This window comes from Ranitomeya variabilis, chromosome 7, assembly GCF_051348905.1.
Source record: "Ranitomeya variabilis isolate aRanVar5 chromosome 7, aRanVar5.hap1, whole genome shotgun sequence".
NCBI lineage: Eukaryota > Metazoa > Chordata > Amphibia > Anura > Dendrobatidae > Ranitomeya > Ranitomeya variabilis.
Window position 1 is genome coordinate 43,010,790 of NC_135238.1, and position 23,171 is coordinate 43,033,960.

Consider the following 23,171-nt stretch of genomic DNA (forward strand, 5'->3'; position numbering starts at 1 on the left):
ATTGGGACTCGCATGTGGAGCAGGTCAGGATGGTTTTTGAGATTTTGCGTGAAAATTCTTTGTTTGTAAAAGGCTCAAAGTGTCTCTTTGGTGTACAGAAGGTTCCCTTTTTGGGGTTCATTTTTTCCCCTTCTGCTGTGGAGATGGATCCAGTCAAGGTCCGAGCTATTCATGATTAGACTCAACCCTCGTCAGTTAAGAGTCTTCAGAAGTTCTTGGGTTTTGCTAACTTCTACCGTCGTTTTATCGCAAATTTCTCTAGCGTTGTTAAACCGCTGACGGATATGACCAAGAAAGGCTCTGATGTAGCTAACTGGGCTCCTGCTGCCGTGGAGGCTTTCCAGGAGTTGAAACGCCGGTTTACTTCGGCGCCTGTTTTGTGCCAGCCTGACGTCTCACTTCCCTTTCAGGTTGAGGTGGATGCTTCGGAGATTGGGGCAGGGGCCGTTTTGTCGCAGAGAGGCCCTGGTTGCTCTACTATGAGACCTTGTGCCTTTTTCTCTAGGAAGTTTTCGCCGGCAGAGCGAAATTATGATGTGGGCAATCGGGAGTTATTGGCCATGAAGTGGGCATTTGAGGAGTGGCGTCATTGGCTCGAGGGTGCTAAGCATCGGGTGGTGGTCTTGACTGATCACAAAAATTTGATGTATCTCGAGTCTGCTACACGCCTGAATCCTAGACAGGCCCGCTGGTCATTGTTTTTCTCCCGTTTTGACTTTGTGGTCTCGTATTTACCAGGTTCTAAGAATGTGAAGGCCGATGCTCTGTCTAGGAGCTTTGTGCCTGATGCTCCTGGAGTCGCTGAACCGGAGGGTATTCTTAAGGAAGGAGTTATCTTGTCAGCGATTTCTCCAGATCTGCGACGTGTGTTGCAGAGATTTCAGGCTGGTAGGCCTGACTCTTGTCCACCTGACAGATTGTTTGTGCCTGCTAAATGGACCAGCAGAGTCATTTCCGAGGTTCATTCCTCAGTGTTGGCAGGGCACCCGGGAATTTTTGGCACCAGAGATCTGGTGGCCAGTTCCTTTTGGTGGCCTTCCTTGTCAAGGGATGTGCGGTCATTGGTGCAGTCCTGCGGTACTTGTGCTCGAGCTAAGCCTTGCTGTTCTCGTGCCAGCGGGTTGCTCTTGCCCTTGCCTGTCCCGAAGAGACCTTGGACACACATCTCTATGGATTTCATTTCGGATCTCCCGGTGTCTAAAGGCATGTCTGTCATCTGGGTGATATGTGATCGTTTCTCCAAGATGGTCCATCTGGTTCCTTTGCCTAAGCTGCCTTCCTCTGCTGATCTGGTTCCTGTGTTCTTCCAGAACGTGGTTCGTTTGCACGGCATTCCTGAGAATATTGTGTCGGACAGAGGATCCCAGTTTGTTTCCAGGTTCTGGCGATCCTTTTGTGGTAGGATGGGCATTGATTTGTCGTTTTCGTCCGCTTTTCATCCACAGACTAACGGACAAACGGAACGAACTAATCAGACTCTGGAGGCGTATTTGAGGTGTTTTGTCTCTTCTGATCAGGATGATTGGGTGACCTTCTTGCCGTTGGCTGAATTTGCCCTTAATAATCGGGCTAGTTCTGCCACCTTGGTTTCGCCATTTTTCTGCAACTCCGGTTTCCATCCTTGTTTTTCCTCGGGACATGTGGAGCCTTCTGACTGTCCTGGAGTGGATTCTGTGGTGGATAGGTTGCAGCGGATCTGGAATCATGTGGTGGACAACTTGAAGTTGTCACAGGAGAAGGCTCAGCGTTTTGCCAATCGCCGCCGCGGTGTGGGTCCCCGACTTCGTGTTGGGGATTTGGTATGGCTGTCTTCTCGATTTGTTCCTATGAAGGTCTCCTCTCCCAAGTTTAAGCCTCGATTCATTGGTCCTTACAAGATATTGGAGATCCTTAATCCTGTATCCTTTCGCCTGGATCTTCCGGTGTCGTTTGCCATTCACAACGTATTTCATAGGTCCTTGTTGCGGCGGTACGTTGTGCCTGTGGTTCCTTCTGCTGAGCCTCCTGCTCCGGTGTTGGTTGAGGGCGAGTTGGAGTACGTGGTGGAGAAGATCTTAGATTCTCGTCTCTCCAGGCGGAGGCTTCAGTACCTGGTCAAGTGGAAGGGCTATGGTCAGGAGGATAATTCCTGGGTGGTCGCCTCTGATGTGCATGCGGCCGATTTAGTTCGCGCCTTTCACGCCGCTCATCCTGATCGCCCTGGTGGTCTTGGTGAGGGTTCGGTGACCCCTCACTAAGGGGGGGGTACTGTTGTGAATTTACCTTTTGGCTCCCTCTAGTGGCTACTAGTGTTTTTACTCTGGGTATGTCTATCATCCCTTGTATGCTCACCTGGGTCGTTAGGTCAGGGGTGTTGCTATATTAGCTCCCTGGACCTTCAGTTCAATGCCTGGCAACGTTGATATCAGAGCTAATCTGTAGTGCTCTTGTCTACTGATCCTGGTTCCTGCTTGATTAAGCTAAGTCTGCTTTCTTGCTTTTTTGCTATTGTTTTTGTTTACATTTTTGTCCAGCTTGTACATAATCTGTATCCTGTCCTTGCTGGAAGCTCTAGGGAGGCTGGAGTTCTCCCCCCGGGCCGTTAGACGGTTCGGGGGTTCTTGAACCTCCAGTGTGGATTTTGTTAGGGTTTTCGTTGACCATATAAGTTATCTTACTACATTCTGCTATTAGTGAGTGGGCCTCTCTTTGCTAAACCTAGTTCATCTCTGTGTTTGTCATTTCCTCTTACCTCACCGTTATTATTTGTGGGGGGCTTGTATCCAACTTTTGGGGTCTATTCTCTGGAGGCAAGAGAGGTCTTTGTTTTCCTCTTCTAGGGGTAGTTAGTCCTCCGGCTGGCGCGAGACATCTAGCGACCAACGTAGGCATGTTCCCCGGCTACTTCTAGTGTTGGCGTTAGGAGTAGATATATGGTCAACCCAGTTACCACTGCCCTATGAGCTGGATTTTTGTACTTCGCAGACTTGCTGATATCTCTGAGACCCTCGCCATTGGGGTCATAACAGGGGACCAACTCGTCTGGAAGGCCCAGGACTTGAGCGACTTCACTTCTAGGGGGCAACGTTGTATCTGTCTCCCCCAAATTGATACAGTGCACAAGGACAGTTCCATCCCGCACGGTAGCCAGGGACCGTGCAACCAATATTCCTGACGGCAGCTGGTCGGCTTTGCTGGGCTCAATTTGGACTTCGACCCCCTCCAGCGGGATGCCAGCTCGTACAGGCAGGGGAAGCACTGTCTGCCCAGGGGGCAACACTCGATTGACGGAGGCGGGGACGACGACTTTGCCGAGTTCCTTTCCGTCGCTGGATGCTTCCCGGACCTGGGCGGTCCGTATCAGTTGTTGGAAGACACTCCTCTGGGGGGTTTGATCGCTCCATTGTCGTAGGAACTGTTCCGGGGACTCGTTGAAAACGAGGCTTCCGAGGTCTTTTAACACATTCATGCCCAGGGTCACGGTATGGTCTTTAGCTACCTCTCCATCCACCAGTACCACTCCTCTCCTCCCGAGGTCTTTTCCGCAGACTTCTATGTTCATCCATACCACCCCTGCGACCGGGATGGGCAAGTGATTGGCCGCCATAAGTTTGATCACAGGGCCCCATTTGGGCCGTAGCGCCTCTGTTAAGTGATGGCGGAAATATCTCTCAGGCATGGTGGTCACTTGTGAGCCGGTGTCCATCAAGCATCGCACTGCTCTTCCATTGATTTCTGCCCAGACCAGAGGGCACATGGAAACAAGGCTGTGGGGACTTTTACTCCTCCTCCTCTGTTCTTCACGCTCTGAGCGGTGCCCCTCAAGCCCTGAGCCACCTAGTTTAAAGGAGGATGTGGGGATGGTCGGCTCCACCGGGGACACCATCGAGCAATGTGGCCGGACTCTCCACAAGTGTAGCATGTAAGAGGGCTTCTCCTCCTGATAGTTTCACCCTCCCTTCGGGGGGCAGCTTCTCTGTCTCGCACCAGAGGGCCAGGCCCCTCTGCCAGAGTTCTTCTGGTGGCCGCCATTTCTTCACGGACCTGTCTAATCTCCATTCTCAGGTCCTCCACCCACTGGGGAATATTGTCTGCGGTGGTGGTTACCTCCCCGCTCTGCACCCTTCCTACCAGCCCCGTCACTCCCTGTTCTTGTTCTCGCACACGCGCCTCACTGCCAACCTCAGAGAAAGTCATGTCTGGCTTTACTCGCATGCGCTCTCGCAGTGCCTGTTTCATCATTGCGTCACGCAGTCCTGTCACTAGCTGATCTCTGAGCACCACATCAACTGACCCTACTCCTACACCGTCCTTTCGTCTGATAGCAGTGTGAAGCTCTTGTAGGGCGTTCATGAATTGGGTCACGGTCTCCCCCTCCCGTTGTACCCGGTGAAACAGTCGCATGCGAAGTTCCCCTACGTCAGTGGGGTCCCCATGCGTTTCTTCAAGTATGCGCAGCACTTTGTCCAGGGTATCTCTCTCCCGGGGGGACCTATGCATGACAGAATCCCGCGCCTCCCCCTCCAGGGCCATCAATGCAATTTCTGCCTCCAGGGCTGGTGTCATGGGGTGCATACGCATCATTCCCCGGATACGCTCTGTCCAACTCCACAACATTACATTGTTCCCAGTGAACCTTGGTAAATTATTCAACATGGCTCCCAGGGAAATGCTAGACCTGGGAGCTTCCCCAGCTGCTTGGTCTGCCCTGTCCGCGCTACCGTGTGACATCCTGCCGACTACGCCAAATGTAATAGAATGCAGGTACTGAGTATGTCACCACGGAACAGACAGACCAACAGTTGAGGGGTTTAATAACAGGGATATGGTTCTCCTCGCAGGGAGGAAGCAATGCAAAATAACTAACAATAAAACAATGCAAAAATACGGGAGTTAAACAATATAACCGAATTAAGCAGGATTCCTTGAGAAAAGAACACTTATCAGTCTGGAGATGACTTGGGTCGTCTTCTCCAATGTAGGCGCCGAGAAACAGTGGCACTTGACGTCCCTCTGTTGTCCGTGGGCAGAGTAGTCTCTGAGAGCCTGCTGCCTGGGGTTTCGGGAGTTAATGTGGTATGCACAGGCTCTGAGTCTTTAACTTTTACAGCACAACCTGGAAGTCGGGGCTCCGCAATGTTAAGTCTCTGTACCAGGAAAACAGGGGCTCCGCAATGTTAAGTCTCTGTACCAGGAAAACAGGGGCTCCGCAATGTTAAGTCTCTGTACCAGGAGTCAGGGGCTCTGTACTGTTACCGCGGGGACCAGGGTGTCATAGTCTCTAAAACGGGTCTCAAAGTGCCCCTCTCCAGTCACAGCAGAGTCCGCTTTATGTACTCACGAGATACAGTCTTTCTGGGCAGTCTCTCTCTATTTGTCCTCAGACCGGGAGCTCTCTCTCTCTCTCTTCTGAAGCGCAGCTGCACCCTGCTCTGCACGCTGCTCTGTCTCCTGCGCGCATCCCTTTCCCGCCCTGTGGCTGCTTCCTTTCTGTCCCAGTCTATCAGTCTCTCCCTAGGGAACCCGCAGCACAGCTCAATGGTTCCGGGCACAGAGCCAAGAAGGTAACCGCCCCCAGAATCTTCTTGTGCTTTTAACTCCTTACACAGGCAGCACAAACCAAGGTGTTGTAAAGAAAATACAGCCCTCTGGGCAAAACAGGAAAACAAAACAAAATGGTGGCAGAACAAATACAGTCCTTCTGTGAGCACGACAGGCCCCCGAAAAAGCCCACGTGAAACGCATGTAGGGGCCACACCGGTTCATCTAAGTGGCACTAATATGGGTAAGACTATACAATGAGAGATGGCATTTTTTGGCAGTACGTAAACGTGAACAGGGGTAGTGTGGTATTTGATTGATATTATGTGGGACCTTTTGTTGTTTTTTGACTCTGATTACATTATGTGAGATACCCTCTACTAAACCTGTGTTGACTGCTAGATTTATTGGCATTCCATAGATAACCTATTTGGTACTACATAAATATAATTTTCTCAGTATACGCTTCCCATATCCACTTTTAATATATATTTTTGTTCTGTTGTTTCTTAGTTCTCATTATGCCCTCCCATGTCATCTAGTCTTTACTTATGCAGTAGTTTTTATAATCATTTTTGATTTACGCATTTTTTGTATTAATAAAGTGTAATTTTTTGGACCTTTACTCCGGTTCTCTTGTATTTATGGAGTGTCCTGAACCTATTGGGCCGCTTTAGACATTATGTCTTAGCAGTATTCGCAATTATATGGCTGAGGTATCATGTGTTCTGCTTTAGCATTATTGTTCATAGACTAAAACAAATTCTGAAGAATCACATATTTATGCACAATACAGCCCGGAAATAATGCCATAGAGTGAATGTAGAACCAGATCCCAATCAGAGGACAATAAAACATTCACACTCCTTATCTATGAACTGTTCCAATATTTATGGACACGACTGTTTATCACTCTCACATCATGATAGTTCTGCTTCACATCACCTGTCTTATCTATGGCATTATTTCTGGGCTGTATTGTGCATAAATATGTGATTCTTCAGGATTTCTATTAATCTATGCCTGATGAAGAGACCTGTGTAGTCTCGAAAGCTCCCGGTGATGATACCTTTGTATTGATGTCCTTCTGTCTGAGATTTATTTTCTTGATCTTTCTTTTGTTTTAATGACTTTTATATTTATTATACATAAATGTACATTTTATTTTGGATAAAGACCACTTTTATTCCATCATATATTGAACGGATCACTGTACTCTAGAATAAATCCTAATTCTACCCTCCGTGGTCCAGTACAAGGATATCGGAAACAGAAGCCTCCTTAACAAGCTCGATCCTTTCTTTACCTTAGTGAAGGCCTGCAGTGAATGCTCTTCCTTAAGGAACCCCGTAATATCTTGCTGAGCTTTGTTGTTCAAAAGATCGCTGTGTTTCTTATAAACATTTAGATACCTAAGGAAATCGGAGACAGGAAAAGCTTTAAATCAGTACAAGATTACAGAAAAGTAATTTCCCGTGAAATATCCCCATCCATAGAGCTATGTGATACAATACAGCCACTGTATTAAAACGATGCAAACAAAGGCCGGTCGCCTCTCCTGATAACAGTTTTTGTAAATTATCGTATTCTCCATAAAATAACAATTTCAGGACATGTTTTCTTATCGCTCTGCACCGTTCCGCGGTTATTCCTCCTGAAAACTCACAGAAAGTGACAATTGGGTGTTACCAGTTGTGGGTGTGTTGTTACAAAGTCTGACGCTGTCCAATCAGTGTGGGGATACGCTCCCTTTAAAAAAAATTTAGGGTAGGATTTACTGGCTAGATTTACTTACATTACGTATCTAACGAGCTCCCAGTGGCAACTGGTTTCCTACAATGTCAGTTTCAAATGGGATTGATGGATCAATCAGAACGACTCTACATAGATAGAATGGATCTGGCACTAAAAAGCACTTTATCCAATTTATCTGCAAAAACAGGTGCAAGGAAGTACAGTACAGATACCCTGTGGCCAGTCCTCACGATCAGCGCCATCTCAGGCCATCTAGGCTATGCTTCCTCCCACAGGTTTTTGCACATATATTGAATAAAGTGCTATTCATTGCCTATTAGTGATGACGAGCAAACGGGCTGGGATCAGGTGTTATCTGAGCATGCTAGGGTGATAACCAAGTGTCTTCGGCGTGCTCTAAAAATATGTCCGATTACCAGCGGCTGCATGTCTTGGGGCTGTTCGATAGCCGCAACCATGCAGGGATTGCCTGCTTGTATAGGTAAGCTAATTCCAGATCCGTCAATGAATTAATTATCATGTTTAAATGATACTAATGGGCAGAAAGCCACTATCCAAGGTCAATAGTCACTATGTCAGCTGAAGAATTAGTCAGGGGTAGCTCCGTATTTTTTTTTAAGCTGTGCACTATCAATTATGTGGCTCCTACGATAAAATGTAGCATGAGACCATTTCTCAGAGCTGCATGTGACTCTCATGGCAAGAAAACTGGAGGACCACTGCTCTACACAGTGCACGTTATTGGCAGCACATCACGTGACTACATAGGATGATGTGCTGCCGATAACGACGATTATTACAATGGACGAATGTTTTCCTGGATCATCAGTATTGATGAGCGAACATGTTCAGAAAAGGTGTTATCTGAGCATGCTCTTGTGCTTATAGAGTGTCTTCGGCGTGCTCGAATACTATGTTCGAATCGCTGTGGCTGCATGTCTTGCTGCTGTTCGACAGCTGCAACACATGCAGGGATATCCTGTTTGTTAGGGAATCCCTGCATGTGTTGCAGCCGCGGCGACTTCATCATAGTATTCGAGCACGCCGAAGACACTCTATTAGCACTAGAGCATGCTCGGATAAGATGTTCGCTCACCACTAAGCATCAGAAACAGGCATGTTTAGACCTGCAGAAATTCTGGAATGAGCGTCATCGGGAGTGTGTAAAATAACTAAAACTCATAGATAGATAGATAGATAGATAGATAGATAGATAGATAGATAGATAATAGATACTGTAGATAGATAATAGATAGATAATAGATATATAGATAGATAGATAGATAGATAAATAGATAATAGATAGAGAGATGATAGATAATAGATAGATGATAGATGATAGATTGATAGATAGATAACACAGGTCAACAAAAAAAAAATTTTTTTTCTGGTGTCCAAAATATTTTAATGAATTTGGGGTATTTTTGGGGTGCTGATTCTGAATATGCTATCAGTTTTGCCAGATTGGCTCAAGTTTTTGACATTTTTGGTATCTTATTTATAGCACTTGTTGGTAAATGCGACGCATCATCTCATTAATTTCTTTGGATTAGTACTTGAACTGAGCAGTTCTCAATATAGTTTTGTGTTAATTAGTGTTCTAAAAGTTTGTTCATAGCTTGATTTTTGCACTAACTTTATGTTGTTGTCTGTTTTCCAGTGAAAAGCATGAACTCATCAAGAAGAAGTTGTCTTAACGATCCAGACTCATTCTGTTACATTTGTGGTGAATACACACTGCCAAAACATAGAAGAAACATAACAGACTTCGTAAAAAAAGTGTATTTTGCCTATTTTGGGGTTATGCTTGGGGACCAAGACAAGTTTTGGGCACCACGCATAGTGTGCAAAGCATGTATCGAATTATTACGAAAATGGAGCAAAGGACAAAGAAAAAGCTTCAAATTTGGTGTTCCAATGGTGTGGAGAGAGCCAAAAAATCATCATGATGACTGTTATTTCTGTGCAGTGCAAGTGCAAGGATTCAATAAGCATAAGAAACGAAAATGGGAGTAACATGGAATCTGCAAGAAGGCCTGTCCCTCATTGTGAAGATGTGCCTGTACCTGTGTTTACCATAAATAACAGTCATCATGATGATTTTTTGGCTCTCTCCACACCATTGGTTAACCATTGGCAGGTGTAAACCACTGCGGAATCCGCACAAAGAATTGACATGCTGCGGAATAAACAACGCTACGTTTCCGCCCGTTTTTTTCCACAGCATGTGAACTCTAGCGTGGGAATTTTTCAGAATATTTTCCCACTCTAGAGTTCATATGAGGTTATGCCAGCATGGGGCGCAGCACCGCAAGTCTAGGTAGCTACGTTCCCCTGCTTTCCATTCACTCCCCAGTTTTTACAGCCAGGGGCAACAGCTGCATTAGCAGGCTCCTGGTTGTAAAATTATTTAACCCCTTCAGATGGATTTACATAGTGGGACATGACTGTATGGCGGACAGGTATGGGATATTGTTGTTTTTTATTTTCCCTTTTTTTTTTCAGAAGACAAGGGTCGTCATTTGGATTGAGCATATAATAAAGCTATTACAACACCACGTGTATTTATTTCAATAAAATACTTTTTTCCAAATGTGTGTTTTTTAACCCTTTATTAATATTGGATTAATAATCTATAAGTGTCTTATTGACTCCTCTCCATTATTAACCAGGCTTAATGTCACCTTACATTAGCAAGGTGACATTAACCCTTCATTACCCCATATCCCACCGCTACAGGGGAGTGGGAAGAGAGAGGTATAGGTGCATCTTACAGATGTGCCTATTCTGGGGTGGCTGGGGGCAGATGTTTTTAGCCGGGTGGGGGGGGAAATATCCATGGTCCCTCTCTAGGCTATTAATATCTGCCCTCAGTCACTGGCTTTCCCACTCTGGCAGAGAAAATTGCGCGGGAGTCCACGCCAGTTTTCCCATGATTTAACCCGTTATTTTAACACCTAGAACTCCCAAATTTTGCCCACAGACACTTCTAACATTATTAGTGAGGAATATGTAAACATATAAGGGATATAAAATGGTTTACTGTATGTAAACCATGTCTCATATTCTGTCGGGTTTGATAAGGAGATAGCAAAAGCCTGCAATTGAATTACAGGCTTTTCTGCTATCTAGTGCTGTATGAAATAAAAATATATATGTGTCTCACTGATATATATATATATATATATATATATATATATATATACACACACCTATACTATGTGCAGACATTTATTCTATCTATTCTTTTCTAACCTGTCAGTGTGATTTTACTTTACACCGCACTGAATTGCCGGCTTTTCTATAGAACACCGGTGCGTATTTCTCGCAAGTCACACGCATGGTCCGTGTGTAATCCGTATTTTTCTCGCTCCATAGACTTTCATTTGCGGATTTTTTGCGCAATATGCTGACAAACGCAGCATGCTACAATTTTCTCAGCCCGTAAAATACGACCGATAAATATACGGCAGATAGGAGCTGCTCCATAGAGAATCATTGGTCCGTGTGCAATGCGATTTTTTGCGCCTCTCATACGTCCATATTCCTCTCTAGTGTGACCCCGGTCTTATAGGGGTGTATACCTCCCACCAGTGGCACAGACAATAGGATGCCGCCTAGAGATAGGTGGTATTCCTATGAAGTCAGGGCATATATTTGTATAGGTATACCTTTAAGCAAATATTTTCCTTATGTTCACTTTGAAAAATGTACCCATGTTGCAGATTGCATAGCTGGCTTATGACAAGATGATGCACCCTTAAGAAATGGAGGGTTGCATTCTAATATGCAGAGCGATGCGGTGGATGTTAAAGCATCTCTAAATATAAGTTTACATATATGTTGATCTACTGGAGTGAAGGAAAGTGATCTAAATACGAATGATGGACACTTGGAGAATTTTTCTAGGTATTATAATGTGAATAGATCGGCTCTGTATGAAAGAATGTGGTTCCACATCCAAGATGGTGTCAACATGTCCAGAAATTGGTGCTGCACATGTGCGAACCCGGATTTGGCCACACAAGCTTGACGATTGGCCAGCAGCCCAAGTGGAAGCAATCAAGTGCTCTGAAATGCCGAGTTAGTGTTTAGAGAAGCTGAATATGGTGTTTTCTAGTGTCCTCTATGAGCTAATGATAAAACATAACTGGGTGTAATGTAAGTCCGATTTTGCACATATGTATGCATTGTATAATTAGACTGAATTAAATGTTTTTGAGCACTATATCTGATATATGTATTACTTTATTGCACGAGTCACATTATATGAAAAGATCTTTGTACTGATGTAATTGCACTTGGATATAATTGTCTTGGAATATGTTTTTTAACACATTTTTGATGAAATGTAACATAATAAGTATTGTTAAGAGCTATGTATATAAACCTTGGGTAGGTGTGTTAATCACTGCTTGAAAAAGGCTCATTTGAGCTGAAACGTTGCCACAGCATCTGGGTTTGAAATAAAACCACATTTTTTTTTCACATTAAGCTATGGAGTGCTGCCTGCATTTTTTCCTATGTCTAGATAGGTAGGTAGGTAGGTAGGTAGACAGATAATATATAGATAGATAATATATAGATAGATAGATAGATAGATAATAGATGATAGATACATAGATAGATGATAGATAGATAATAGATAGATGATAAATAAATGATAGATAGATAGATAGATAGATAGATAGATAGATAGATAGATAGATAGATAGATAGATAGATAGAAAAAAATCAGGCAGAACTCCAGTTGATTTTTTTCCATTTATATTTTGCGTTGGACAACCGCATTATTCAGGAAGTATTGCACCCAAAATCTGCAAAAGTTTGTGCTCCTATCTGTCTTTTCTATTTAGATAGATAGATAGATAGATAGATAGATAGATAGATAGATAGATAGATAATAGATGATAAATAGATAGATAGATAGATAGATAGATAGATAGATAGATAGATAGATAGATACTGTAGATAGATAATAGACAGATAGATAGATAGATAGATAGATAGATAGATAGATAGATAGATAGATAGATAGATAGATGATAAATAGTGCTGCAGATACTTACTTTTGTGGGCCAATTATATTCTTGTTAAAGATCTCTCTGGTTTTGTTAATATATTCAGACACTAAGGATTCCTCTTGCTTTACAGAGCTCAGAATAAGGTTCTCTACTTGAAGATCTGGAAAAAGCTCAACTTCCACCTATAAGTGAAGAATAAATCTTGATTTAAGTAAGTGGATTAACAATCTTGCAGGTCACTTGATTTGTTAAGTATGTAGCATAACGGCTCAGCGCACAATTCACTGGAGATGTTGAGGGTCGGTAAAAACGAATTTCCAAACAACTAATGTTCATGAATTATATATAATTTTCTAAATTCTGATGGGAGTAGGATTGTGTCCAGGGAATATACTTCTTATAGAAAATGTATTACCATACTACATGGAGTGGCAGTAATAAATCAAGCCCGAAGGGAGGGTGGATAAATATTAATAAAAGGTCATGGTATGAATAGATAACTTCAACCTTGACATTATCTGGGGAGTGGTGTGCCAGAAAGTAAATGATGAAAGATAACATTTATAACCAATGTAACAGATGGATGATAAACTACCATCCTTCTTCGCACATAGTGAATCATAGGTTGTCTATAACATGTTTCCTAAAGTCTGCTAGTACTTACAGGGGCTGTCCAGCCTTGGGGTACAATTCATTTGCTTACTTTCAGTCACATTCCGACTAGACGTGACCGTCCTAGCTCAATTCACTTGGATCGAATGAGGTCGCGCACGTCTAGTTGGCATGTGACCGTATGTATGCAAATACTATACTTGGTGTAACGAGCCCACTGTTCACGAGGCCGGCAGCACCGGAAAATCCTCGCAATGAACAGTAAGCAGTATAGAGTGACTGCAGATTTGTATCCAAAGCCTGGACAATTAACAGACTTGGTGCTTTTCGTTAAAAATACAGAATACAATGGATCTCTATTTCAGGAGACTCGATTATCTCATCATAGAGGACCTCATCCACATTGGAGGGTCAAAACATCTCTCAGAAATAGTTCATTTTACTGAGGGCTAAGTCATGGGAATCCACACAATTCTGACAAAATGTAGCATTACATGGCGTCCATTCAGATGAATGTCAGACCGTGTCTACCAAAGAGGCAGCCACTCTACAGCCCCCCATACACTTAGATAGCCTTTGGACAAATGATGATTTGGCCAATTGTTCTGCCTACATCTGACTCTCTCGACTCTCCCATACACAGAAGCGCTCTCTCGGCCGAGCTCTCTAATCTCTAGGAGACAGCCGCTCCCAGTCATCTCTAATGGATTATCTCTTAGGTTTTGATGAGTTTTTGATGCTACGGTACATATTTTCTCAATGCAAAAAATTATGGTGTGTTACAGTTTTAGCAAATTGGATGGGATTAATAGAAATCTCATGCCCACATGCCCACTGTGCTTTTTTATGCTGCGTATTCTGACCAGTGGCAGCGTGTCAATTTCTCTTGGGGGTCCACTGAGTTTTATGTGCGTATTTTCTCAACAGTATTGCATTAGTTGCATAAAATCCACAGGTAAAGAAATGCATATGATTTTTTTAGCATACGCTGCAAAATGCCCGAAAAACCAATGTAATCCAAATACGACTGTATCGATAAAGTTTTGTCGAAAAGAAAAATTCCATGAAGTATCAAAAACAAAGCTGCTTTATTTAAAACATGACATACCGACAAGAGACAATAAAAATGCAACTAAACAAACACAGTCAAAAACACAATAAAGAAGGCAAATAACATAATTTACCTACTAGGTGCAGACAATCTGCATCATCAAAAATGCACCAAATACTCATCGTGGGAACGTAACCTTAGGGTATGTTTCCACGGTCAGGAAACGCTGCTTGTTTGACGCTGCGCAGAGCTGCAGCGTCAAACAAGCAGCGTCCAGATGTTCCAGCATAGTGGAGGGGATTTTATGAAATCCCGTCTCCACTATGCGTGGAAACCCGCACGCGGCGGCCCTGCGACTCCGGACATGCTGCGCGTCTTTTCAGATCGCAGCATGTCCGTACACCTTGCGGGGACGCAGCGTCCCCGCAAGGCATATCACAGGGCCCTATGGGACAGAGCGATCATCCCGGATGTGAAGAGTTAACACATCCGGCATGATCGCGTCCCAGAAAGGGGGCGGGGCTTAGCGCCGAGCGGCGATACCGCCGGCCATCCTGAACGTGGAGACATAGCCTTAGGGTATGTGTCCACGTTCAGGAAACGCTGCATTCTTGACGCAGCATTGAGCAGCATGCATAAAAAACGCAGCGTCCAGATGTTATAGCATAGTGGAGGGGATTTCATGAAATCCTGTCTCCACTATGCAGTAAAAGACGCATGCAGCACACCGGAGAAAACTCACATGCGTCGCGTCTTTTAACAACGCAGCATGTCCTTACATTGCAGAAAAAACTCAAGGACAATGCAGGTGACCTGCCAGTGACCTCAGGTGCAGATTTGGTCAGGATTTTACCTGCATAAAATCCTGACCAAATCCTGAAGCAATCCTGAACGTGGACACATACCCTTAGACCATGCTCACGCATTCAGTATTTGGTGACTTTTTTACCTCAGTATTAGTAAGCCAAAACCAGGAGTGAACAATCAGAGGAAAAGTATAATAGAAACACGTCACCATCACTTCTGTATTTATCAGCCACTGCTGGTTTGGCTTACAAATACTGAGGTAAAATACTCATCAAACACTGAATGTGTGAATGTGGCCTGAAAATACACTCCATTTTCATTGTGGAAATGTAAAGCCACGTGCACACGTTGAATATTTGGTGAGTTTTATACCTCAGTATTTGTAAGACAAAACAAGGAGTGGCTGATAAATGCAGAAGTGGTGACGTGTGTTTCTATTATACCTTTCCTCTGATTGTTCCACTCCTGGTTTTGTCTTACAAATACTGAGGTAAAAAACTCACCAAATATTCAACGTGTGCAAGTGGCTTTACATTTCCACAATGAAAATGGAGTGTATTTTCAGGCCACATTCACACATTCAGTGTTTGATGAGTATTTTACCTCAGTATTTCTAAAACCAGGAGTGGGTGATAAATACAGAAGTGGTGACGTGTTTCTATTATACTTTTGCTCTGATTGTTCCACTGGTTTTGTCTTACAAATACTGAGGTAAACTGCTGACCAAATACTGATGGTGTGAACATGGCCTAAGAGAACAAAAAGGATCGTCAGTCCGAAATTGGACCTGTCGTTTTATTATTAGATGATGCCTGGGGAGAGTCTGAATGCACCATATTCATTAGACTGGTCCCATTGATATTGATGGGTTCGAAAGTCATTGTTCTAATGTGTATGGGGCTTTACACTCTTGTCTGGGACACCCATCGGCACATGACTAGACAACCTTTCTTAAATGTTGCACCCAGTAAATTGCACCTCCTTTAATTTCTCTACATGACATACTTTAGGAAGTCCTTCTGCGCTCCGAATAATCTCCTGGAAGCAGCGTTTTATTAGGTTCCAACACTCCTCCAGAACTGGCTCAAAAGCTATTTTTGGTTCTTCAACCTTGAGCTTAATTATGAGAATTTGAGGGGTGAAGAATTTCATCTCGTCATATGTTTCTCCAAAATCATTGCCATCCTGGTGAAGACAAAATAGGAATAGATGTATAATAAAATTACTGTAGTAATATACGTATGATAAACCCAATAAATCTGAAACAAAGATACTAGTATTAACATTGGCATTGATTGTGCCATTCACATTGGTAAATAGTATAGACACAAAAAATAAGTCTGGCTCAGGGTTCACTCACACTGGCATATAACACGGCCAAGTGCAATGTTTTATCGGATAGCACTTGGCCCAGTGTTATACTATGGGGCAGTGCCGATCCGCGATTATTTTCTCATGCCAATTCGGCAAGAGAAAGCAAAAGTGGCTTCGATATTCAGATCACGAGCACCCATACAAGTCTACGGGTACGTGTGAAACATCGGACTGCACTCCAATGTCATCAGAGTGCAGTCCTGTGTACACTCACGGAGACAATTGAGAAGATGGAGAAATTAATTTCTCCATCTTCTCCATACCTGTACTGTGATTCTCTCATGCGAGAAAATCGAGATTTTGAAAATCGTAATAGACGAAACAACATCAGAATACACGGTCTTCCTGAATCTGTAAGTTCATCTGATCTAGATCCCACAGTACAAAAACTGTTGCTGGAATTGTTAAATGATGAGGAAGCAGGTTCCATAGAATTTGACCGTATACATAGATCTCTTGGACCTAAACCGTCGTCAGAATCAAGACCCAGGGATGTTATCTGCAGAGTACACTACTATAAAGTCAAGGAGGCCATCATGTTGGCCGCCAGACAAAGAGGTACCATCAATTATTGTGGAACTCAGATTTTACTACTCTCAGACCTATCTAGGTGCACTCTACAGCTCAGGAGAGCGCTACGACCTTTATTATCCCTTCTCAAGGAAAGAGACATTACATACAGGTGGGGATTCCCGTTCCAGCTGATAGCCCTTAAAGGGGGGAAAACTGCCATCTTCCGCAATCTAGGGGATCTGACTAATTTTCTGGGTACCTTTGAGTTGCCGATGACTGATCTTCCCGAATGGCCTCATTCTCCCCAACTTCCAGATATCCCTCCTAGATGGCTGAAAACACAGCGCACCAAGCAACACAAGAAGAACGGCTCTTCCCTAGTCGTAGCATGAGAGAAGCCTTTCTCTCCTTCTGCCTTCTCCTATCTCGCAGCGTGTAATATCATACACACACTAATTTAAATGTGCAGCATTTAATTTTGCGGCGATTTTGATCCCAGTTACCTGTGTTCCGTCATGTGGAACACTTTTCTTTAGACCTCTGAACCCAGTACCTATTACCGGGATAATATGGAAAGATAGATGGTTTGCCTATTTGCCTTATTGTCTATATTGTTAAGTTTAAATTTGAATCTAGTGTGGACAAGACCGGACATTAGTTAACAAAGTTTGGTTTAACATTTTATTGCTTAGGTTGTGGGGTGACAAACAGGCTGGTTCTCACCTTCGGCTTCTTCCCACCCCGTTTGTTGACTTGGTGGTTTACCGCCAAATAATCACACCATGACTACTTACTCTAGGTGTTTATTCACCACACACTTAGCTTCTCTCTACTATTTTTAAATTTCTTGCTTCTCCCTTTTCTTTTCTTCACCCTCCTTCCTTCAACCCTCTGACCTACCCCCATCCCAACAACCACACAAAATTCTCTTCAGGTTCTGGTCCCGATGTCCACACTACCAATCCATTGGAAGTTACACTAGTCATGACTGGAATTAAATTTTGCTCCCATAATGTTAAAGGGTTGAATGTGCCTGAGAAAAGGAGACAGATCTTGTACTCCAATCATAAACAACATATATCAATTTTGATGTTCCAGGAGACACACTTTAAGACTGGGGTAACCCCTAACTGTACTTCCTATTATTACCCAAAATGGTTCCACAGCACCAATCCTTGCTCTAAGTCTAAAGGAGTGTCTATAGGCTTCCATAAATCCTTCCTACCCGAGATTCTTGACTCATTAATCGATACGGAGGGAAGATATATTTTCTTGAAGGTGGCTTGGGGCTCACGTACACTTATCTTAGCAAATGTCTACTTTCCTAATCAAGGCCAGCAGAAATTTGGCTATAAATGTAAACGACTTCTGGAGAAGTTTGCAGGTGCATTACCGATAGTCCTAGGAGGTGACTTTAACCTCCCAATGAACCCACTAATTGATGTTTCATCAGGCAGGACTTCTTACTCACCATCCTCCATCAAAAAAGTGAAGAAGCAGATATATGACTTACATCTGGTGGATGTGTGGAGGGTCCTCCACCCGGGCAGCTTTTTCTGGTGGTTAAATGATAGCCTGTTGCAGGATCAGATCTGTATATCAGAGGTGAAACGTTTGATTGAGGGTTTTATGGCTGACCATATCGGCGACCCAACGTCCCCCTCCATGCAGTGGGAGGCTCTGAAGAGCGTTTTACGGGGTGTGTTCATCTCACAGGGGGCCCGTCTTAAAAAAGAACGATTAGCAAATATCACTGATCTCTCCTCCCAAATTCATAAACTTGAGATGCAACATAAACAGGACCTCTCCCTGCTTACTCTGTCAAGTTTATCCACGGCTAGACAGAAGCTACTTACAATCTTAGACCAGAAATCTCACTGTTTTAGAGAAAGAATTAGAAGTCGTTTGTACCATATAGGGAACAAAAGTGGCAAATTTCTATTGAGAGCCTTACACCCACGAGGCCCACAAACATTTATATCCCACATCAAAAATGCCAAGGGTAAGAAGGTTCATAGCACCAAAGACATCTTATCTAGCTTCCATGATTATTATAAATCTCTCTATAATATAAATGGTCAATTTAGAGATCTTCCCACCCATTCCCTACAAGAGAAAATTAAATCCTATATCCAGCAAAACAGACTACCCACAATCTCTGAAGATATCTTGGCTGATCTAGAGAATGACTTCTCATTAGAAGAGGTCTATTCCGTGGTTAAGGACTTAAAACTAGGTAAAAGTCCAGGCCCCGACGGTTACACGGCAGGCTTCTATAAGCAGTTCTCAGATTTACTATGCCCTCCATTCCTATCAGCGTGCAATTTTATTTCCTCAGGGGGTTCTTTCCCTCCACAAGCCTTGATTGCTCATATTATAGTCATTCCAAAGCCGGAAAAGGATCCGTCGCTTTGTAGCAATTACCGCCCTATCTCACTAATAAATATAGACGTAAAAATCTATGCCAAAATGATCTCAAAGAGACTTAGTAGCCTCTTGCCTCACTTGAACAATCAGGATCAGGTTGGTTTTATTCCTAGAAGAGAAGCAAGGGATAGCACCATTAGATCCATTTCTTTGATTGACAAAGCTAATAAAGGAGGTGATCCTTTATGTATTCTCTAGATAGAGTGGGATGGGAATTTATGTATCAAACGCTTGAAGGAATTGGCTTGCAGGGGAAGGCGTTGTGGAGTATCAAGGCCCTCTATGAGTTCCCTTCTGCTAGGGTTAAGGTGAACGGCTCGCTGTCAGATCCTTTTCATATACGAAACGGTACGAGACAGGGGTGTCCTCTGTCCCCCTTGCTATATGTATTAACCATGGAACACTTGGCAGTTGCAATTCGCAACAACCCATCTATAGCAGGGATGAGGATCCAATCGGAGGAACATAAATTGGCATTATTTGCCTACCCAATATCCTGGCAGAATTGCACAGATTTGGCTCAGTAAGTAATTTTAAAATCAATTCACATAAGTCCGAAATACTAAATATTTCATTATCACCCTCCTTAGTCTCCCAGCTGAGCTTCTCTTTCCCATTCAGATGGCGATCTGATTCCCTTACCTACTTGGGTATAAAACTAACTGCCAAGTCACTACAATTATATCTTAATTTAAAAGAAAAAAGCACATGCTCAAAGGTATAGGAACTCCACCAAACAGGGTTATTTAAATTACAAAAGTTTATTTCCACATAAAGGCACTACACACATTTAAAATCATTTAAAATTACTCCCAAGAGTAAATAGCTCCAAATATTTTTGTAATTTGTACAGAATACACCTAGTATACAAAACGTTATCTATAATTAACAAAGTTGCTGCACAAATTTCAATTAATGGTACTGCACATGCTGCATATCTATAATCCTGCATAAATTTCAGTAAATGGGACCCTTAGGTTGGCGACCTTAGTGTAAGGAAATTATATCATGTGATTTCAAACACTTTCTTTTACAAAGACCAACATGAATAATTCAGCAATCTCATTCGTTATGTCTGCCAATGAAGTATATCGGTGCGTTTGTGTGCCCCTAATATTAGACCTCCAGAGATGCCCATACACAAAGCAATGTCAAAATAGATCTTGGAGACCCATGTGAGGGCTCAATTGTCAAAATAGGAGAAAGTTGTATACTTAACCCTAACCTAACTTGGGTCTCCAAGATCTATTTTGACATTGCTTTGTGTATGGGCATCTCTGGAGGTCTAATATTAGGGGCACACAAACGCACCGATATACTTCATTGGCAGACATAACGAATGAGATTGCTGAATTATTCATGTTGGTCTTTGTAAAAGAAAGTGTTTGAAATCACATGATATAATTTCCTTACACTAAGGTCGCCAACCTAAGGGTCCCATTTACTGAAATTTATGCAGGATTATAGATATGCAGCATGTGCAGTACCATTAATTGAAATTTGTGCAGCAACTTTGTTAATTATAGATAACGTTTTGTATACTAGGTGTATTCTGTACAAATTACAAAAATATTTGGAGCTATTTACTCTTGGGAGTAATTTTAAATGATTTTAAATGTGTGTAGTGCCTTTATGTGGAAATAAACTTTTGTAATTTAAATAACCCTGTTTGGTGGAGTTCCTATACCTTTGAGCATGTGCTTTTTTCTTTTAAATTAAGATATGTACTATACATGCTTGGTGGTGAACCCACACTATTTATTATATTATCATTAGATGGTGCCCACTTAAAAAACTGTGACTACAATTATATGACGCCAATTACAAGATAGCCCTGAACAAGGCGGAGCTTGACTTGGAGAGATGGAACAAATTACACCTATCATGGCTGGGAAGAATTAATACTATCAAAATGGATCTACTTCCGCGCCTTCTTTACTTCTTCCAGACCATCCCTTTGTTCCTCCCAGCATCTTTTTTCTCTAGACTCAAGACAGCAATAACCAGATTTATCTGGTCGGGTAAACGTCCACGTCTGGCATACCATATCCTGAGCAGAACTAAACAAACCGGGGGGCTGAGTCTTCCAGACTTCTCACTTTACAATTACGCATCTCTCGGAACATGTATTCTAGACCTATTCCATCACAAACTCAGTAAAAAATGGGTGGATTTAGAGATAAAGCTCTCAAAGCATAATCCGATAGCACAAATTTGGAGGGAGAGATAGTTGAATGCTCAGCGAAATGATCTACCCTTTATTACAAGAAACCTAATTCTTTTTATTAAATATGGTAATCAAAAGCTTAATATTTCTTCCATACCAGGCCCCTTAACCCCAATCTCCGATAATTCGGACTTTCCAGCGGGTTTAGACAAAGCCTATTTTCTACATAAATACAAAGATAACTACCCAATAGTCTATGATTACTTAGATCAGGCCTCAATAAAGCCCCTGCGGGCGCTCTTCACTGAAACTGAACCCCCGCCAGGTTCATGGTTTTTTCATGAACAAATTAAAAGTTATCTTACTAAGTTGTCTGACCGGACTGACATCTTTAGACGGCTTACCCCCTTCGAGTCTGTGTGCCTGGGTGGGGGTCCTCTGACTCGTACGGTATCACTACTATACAAAATGTTTCAAGAGCACCAAATAACTTCACTTGATTCCCCAATGTTTTTTTCGAGGTGGGAAAGTGAAATGGGCAAACCACTGACATCAGAGGATCGTTGTAAAAGTCTTCTCTTCACCCACAGATCTTCATTATGTTTACATTATCAAGAAAGAGGTTATAAACTTTTGTCTAGGTGGTACAGACGTTCATCCAGTATCCATATTATGTTTCCCACTACCCCAGATACTTGCTGGAGGTGCTGGAGGGATAAAGGGACATATTCACACATCTGGTGGTCCTGTCCACCTATATATAATTTTTGGATGAGCATCTTTGAACTTCACAATAAACTATCCCTCCATGAAATGCATCCTACAATGGAATTGGCCTTACTATCTATATGTGATCTATCTATAGCCAAATTCAAGAGAGGTCTACTAAGACACTTCTTAACAGCCGCACGCAATTTAATCCCACGCTATAATCTAGGTTACTTCTAGATTTCTTTTGGTTGAAAAGTGCTATAGAGAACCTAGACACCATCACTCCCAATTGATAAATAAATAATATTTAAAAGTTCGATGAAAGCAGAACAACGGGAGTTCAAGACATGTAATATCTGTAAACTTCTACTGTGAAAACTAATACATTTATAATGTAGCCAAAAGTAGTTTTCCCACAAGATTGAAATCATAACAATCAGTCTACATTACCTTGACTCTCTTATAAAGAGACAGTTACAATTGTATTTTCATATTGTTAGAGAGACAAATGTTGCTTATACAGAAAGCTATTTAATCATTGTGATTATCTCACATTTTTGACTGTGTTTGTGAATGCAAATTGCTACTTTGACTTCCATGTATCTTTATTTGCAACTTAATAAACTTTATTTACACAAAATAGTGTCAAAAACATGTGTCCTTACAAAAAAAAATGTGATTTTTGAAAGACATGGATTTTACAGCCAGGAAAATCCTGGAAAACTCAGTGTGAACAGACCCTCAGGCAGCTTCATCTCATTTTATAGATAATTTGATAAATATACAATCTACAAATCATTTTATTTAACCCCTTCCAAACTGGGCGATTTTCCATTTTTGCCCTTTTTTTCCCTGTTTTTCATCTACCATAGCTTTTTTTTTTACCCGTCATCATAGCCATATCATATAAAGGCTTATTTTTTTGCAGGACAAATTGTAGTTTGGAATGACCTCATTTATTTTAGCATATGATTTACTTGAAAAAAAAAAAAAAGTGTAATAAATAAAATTGCAAATAAACCCCCACAAAAATGCAGTTCCGCCATTCTTTTTTGGGTTTTGTTGTAAAGTTAAAAAACAAAAACAGAAATTTGTTTAAAAAAAATGGTTTCTTATGATCTCTTTTAATTCATTTTTTTTGGCTAAGTCGCAGTGACCCCCCCAAAACCCCCGTAATTCTGGCATTTCTATTCTTGTTTCTGCAGCGCCC

The 23,171-nt window shown here is 42.3% G+C and overlaps 1 protein-coding gene across 1 annotated transcript in view; it reads right to left on the minus strand.

Moving 5' to 3' along the window:
- DNAH3 (dynein axonemal heavy chain 3) overlaps positions 1–23,171 on the minus strand; it is a 373,447-nt gene that overhangs the window by 248,113 nt on the left and 102,163 nt on the right. Inside the window, exons 10-12 of the mRNA XM_077274961.1 lie at positions 15,775–15,954; positions 12,345–12,481; positions 6,827–6,932 (exon numbers count right to left, since the gene is read on the minus strand). Coding sequence (XP_077131076.1) covers positions 6,827–6,932; positions 12,345–12,481; positions 15,775–15,954 — 423 coding nt within the window. The remainder of the gene's footprint in view (positions 1–6,826; positions 6,933–12,344; positions 12,482–15,774; positions 15,955–23,171) is intronic.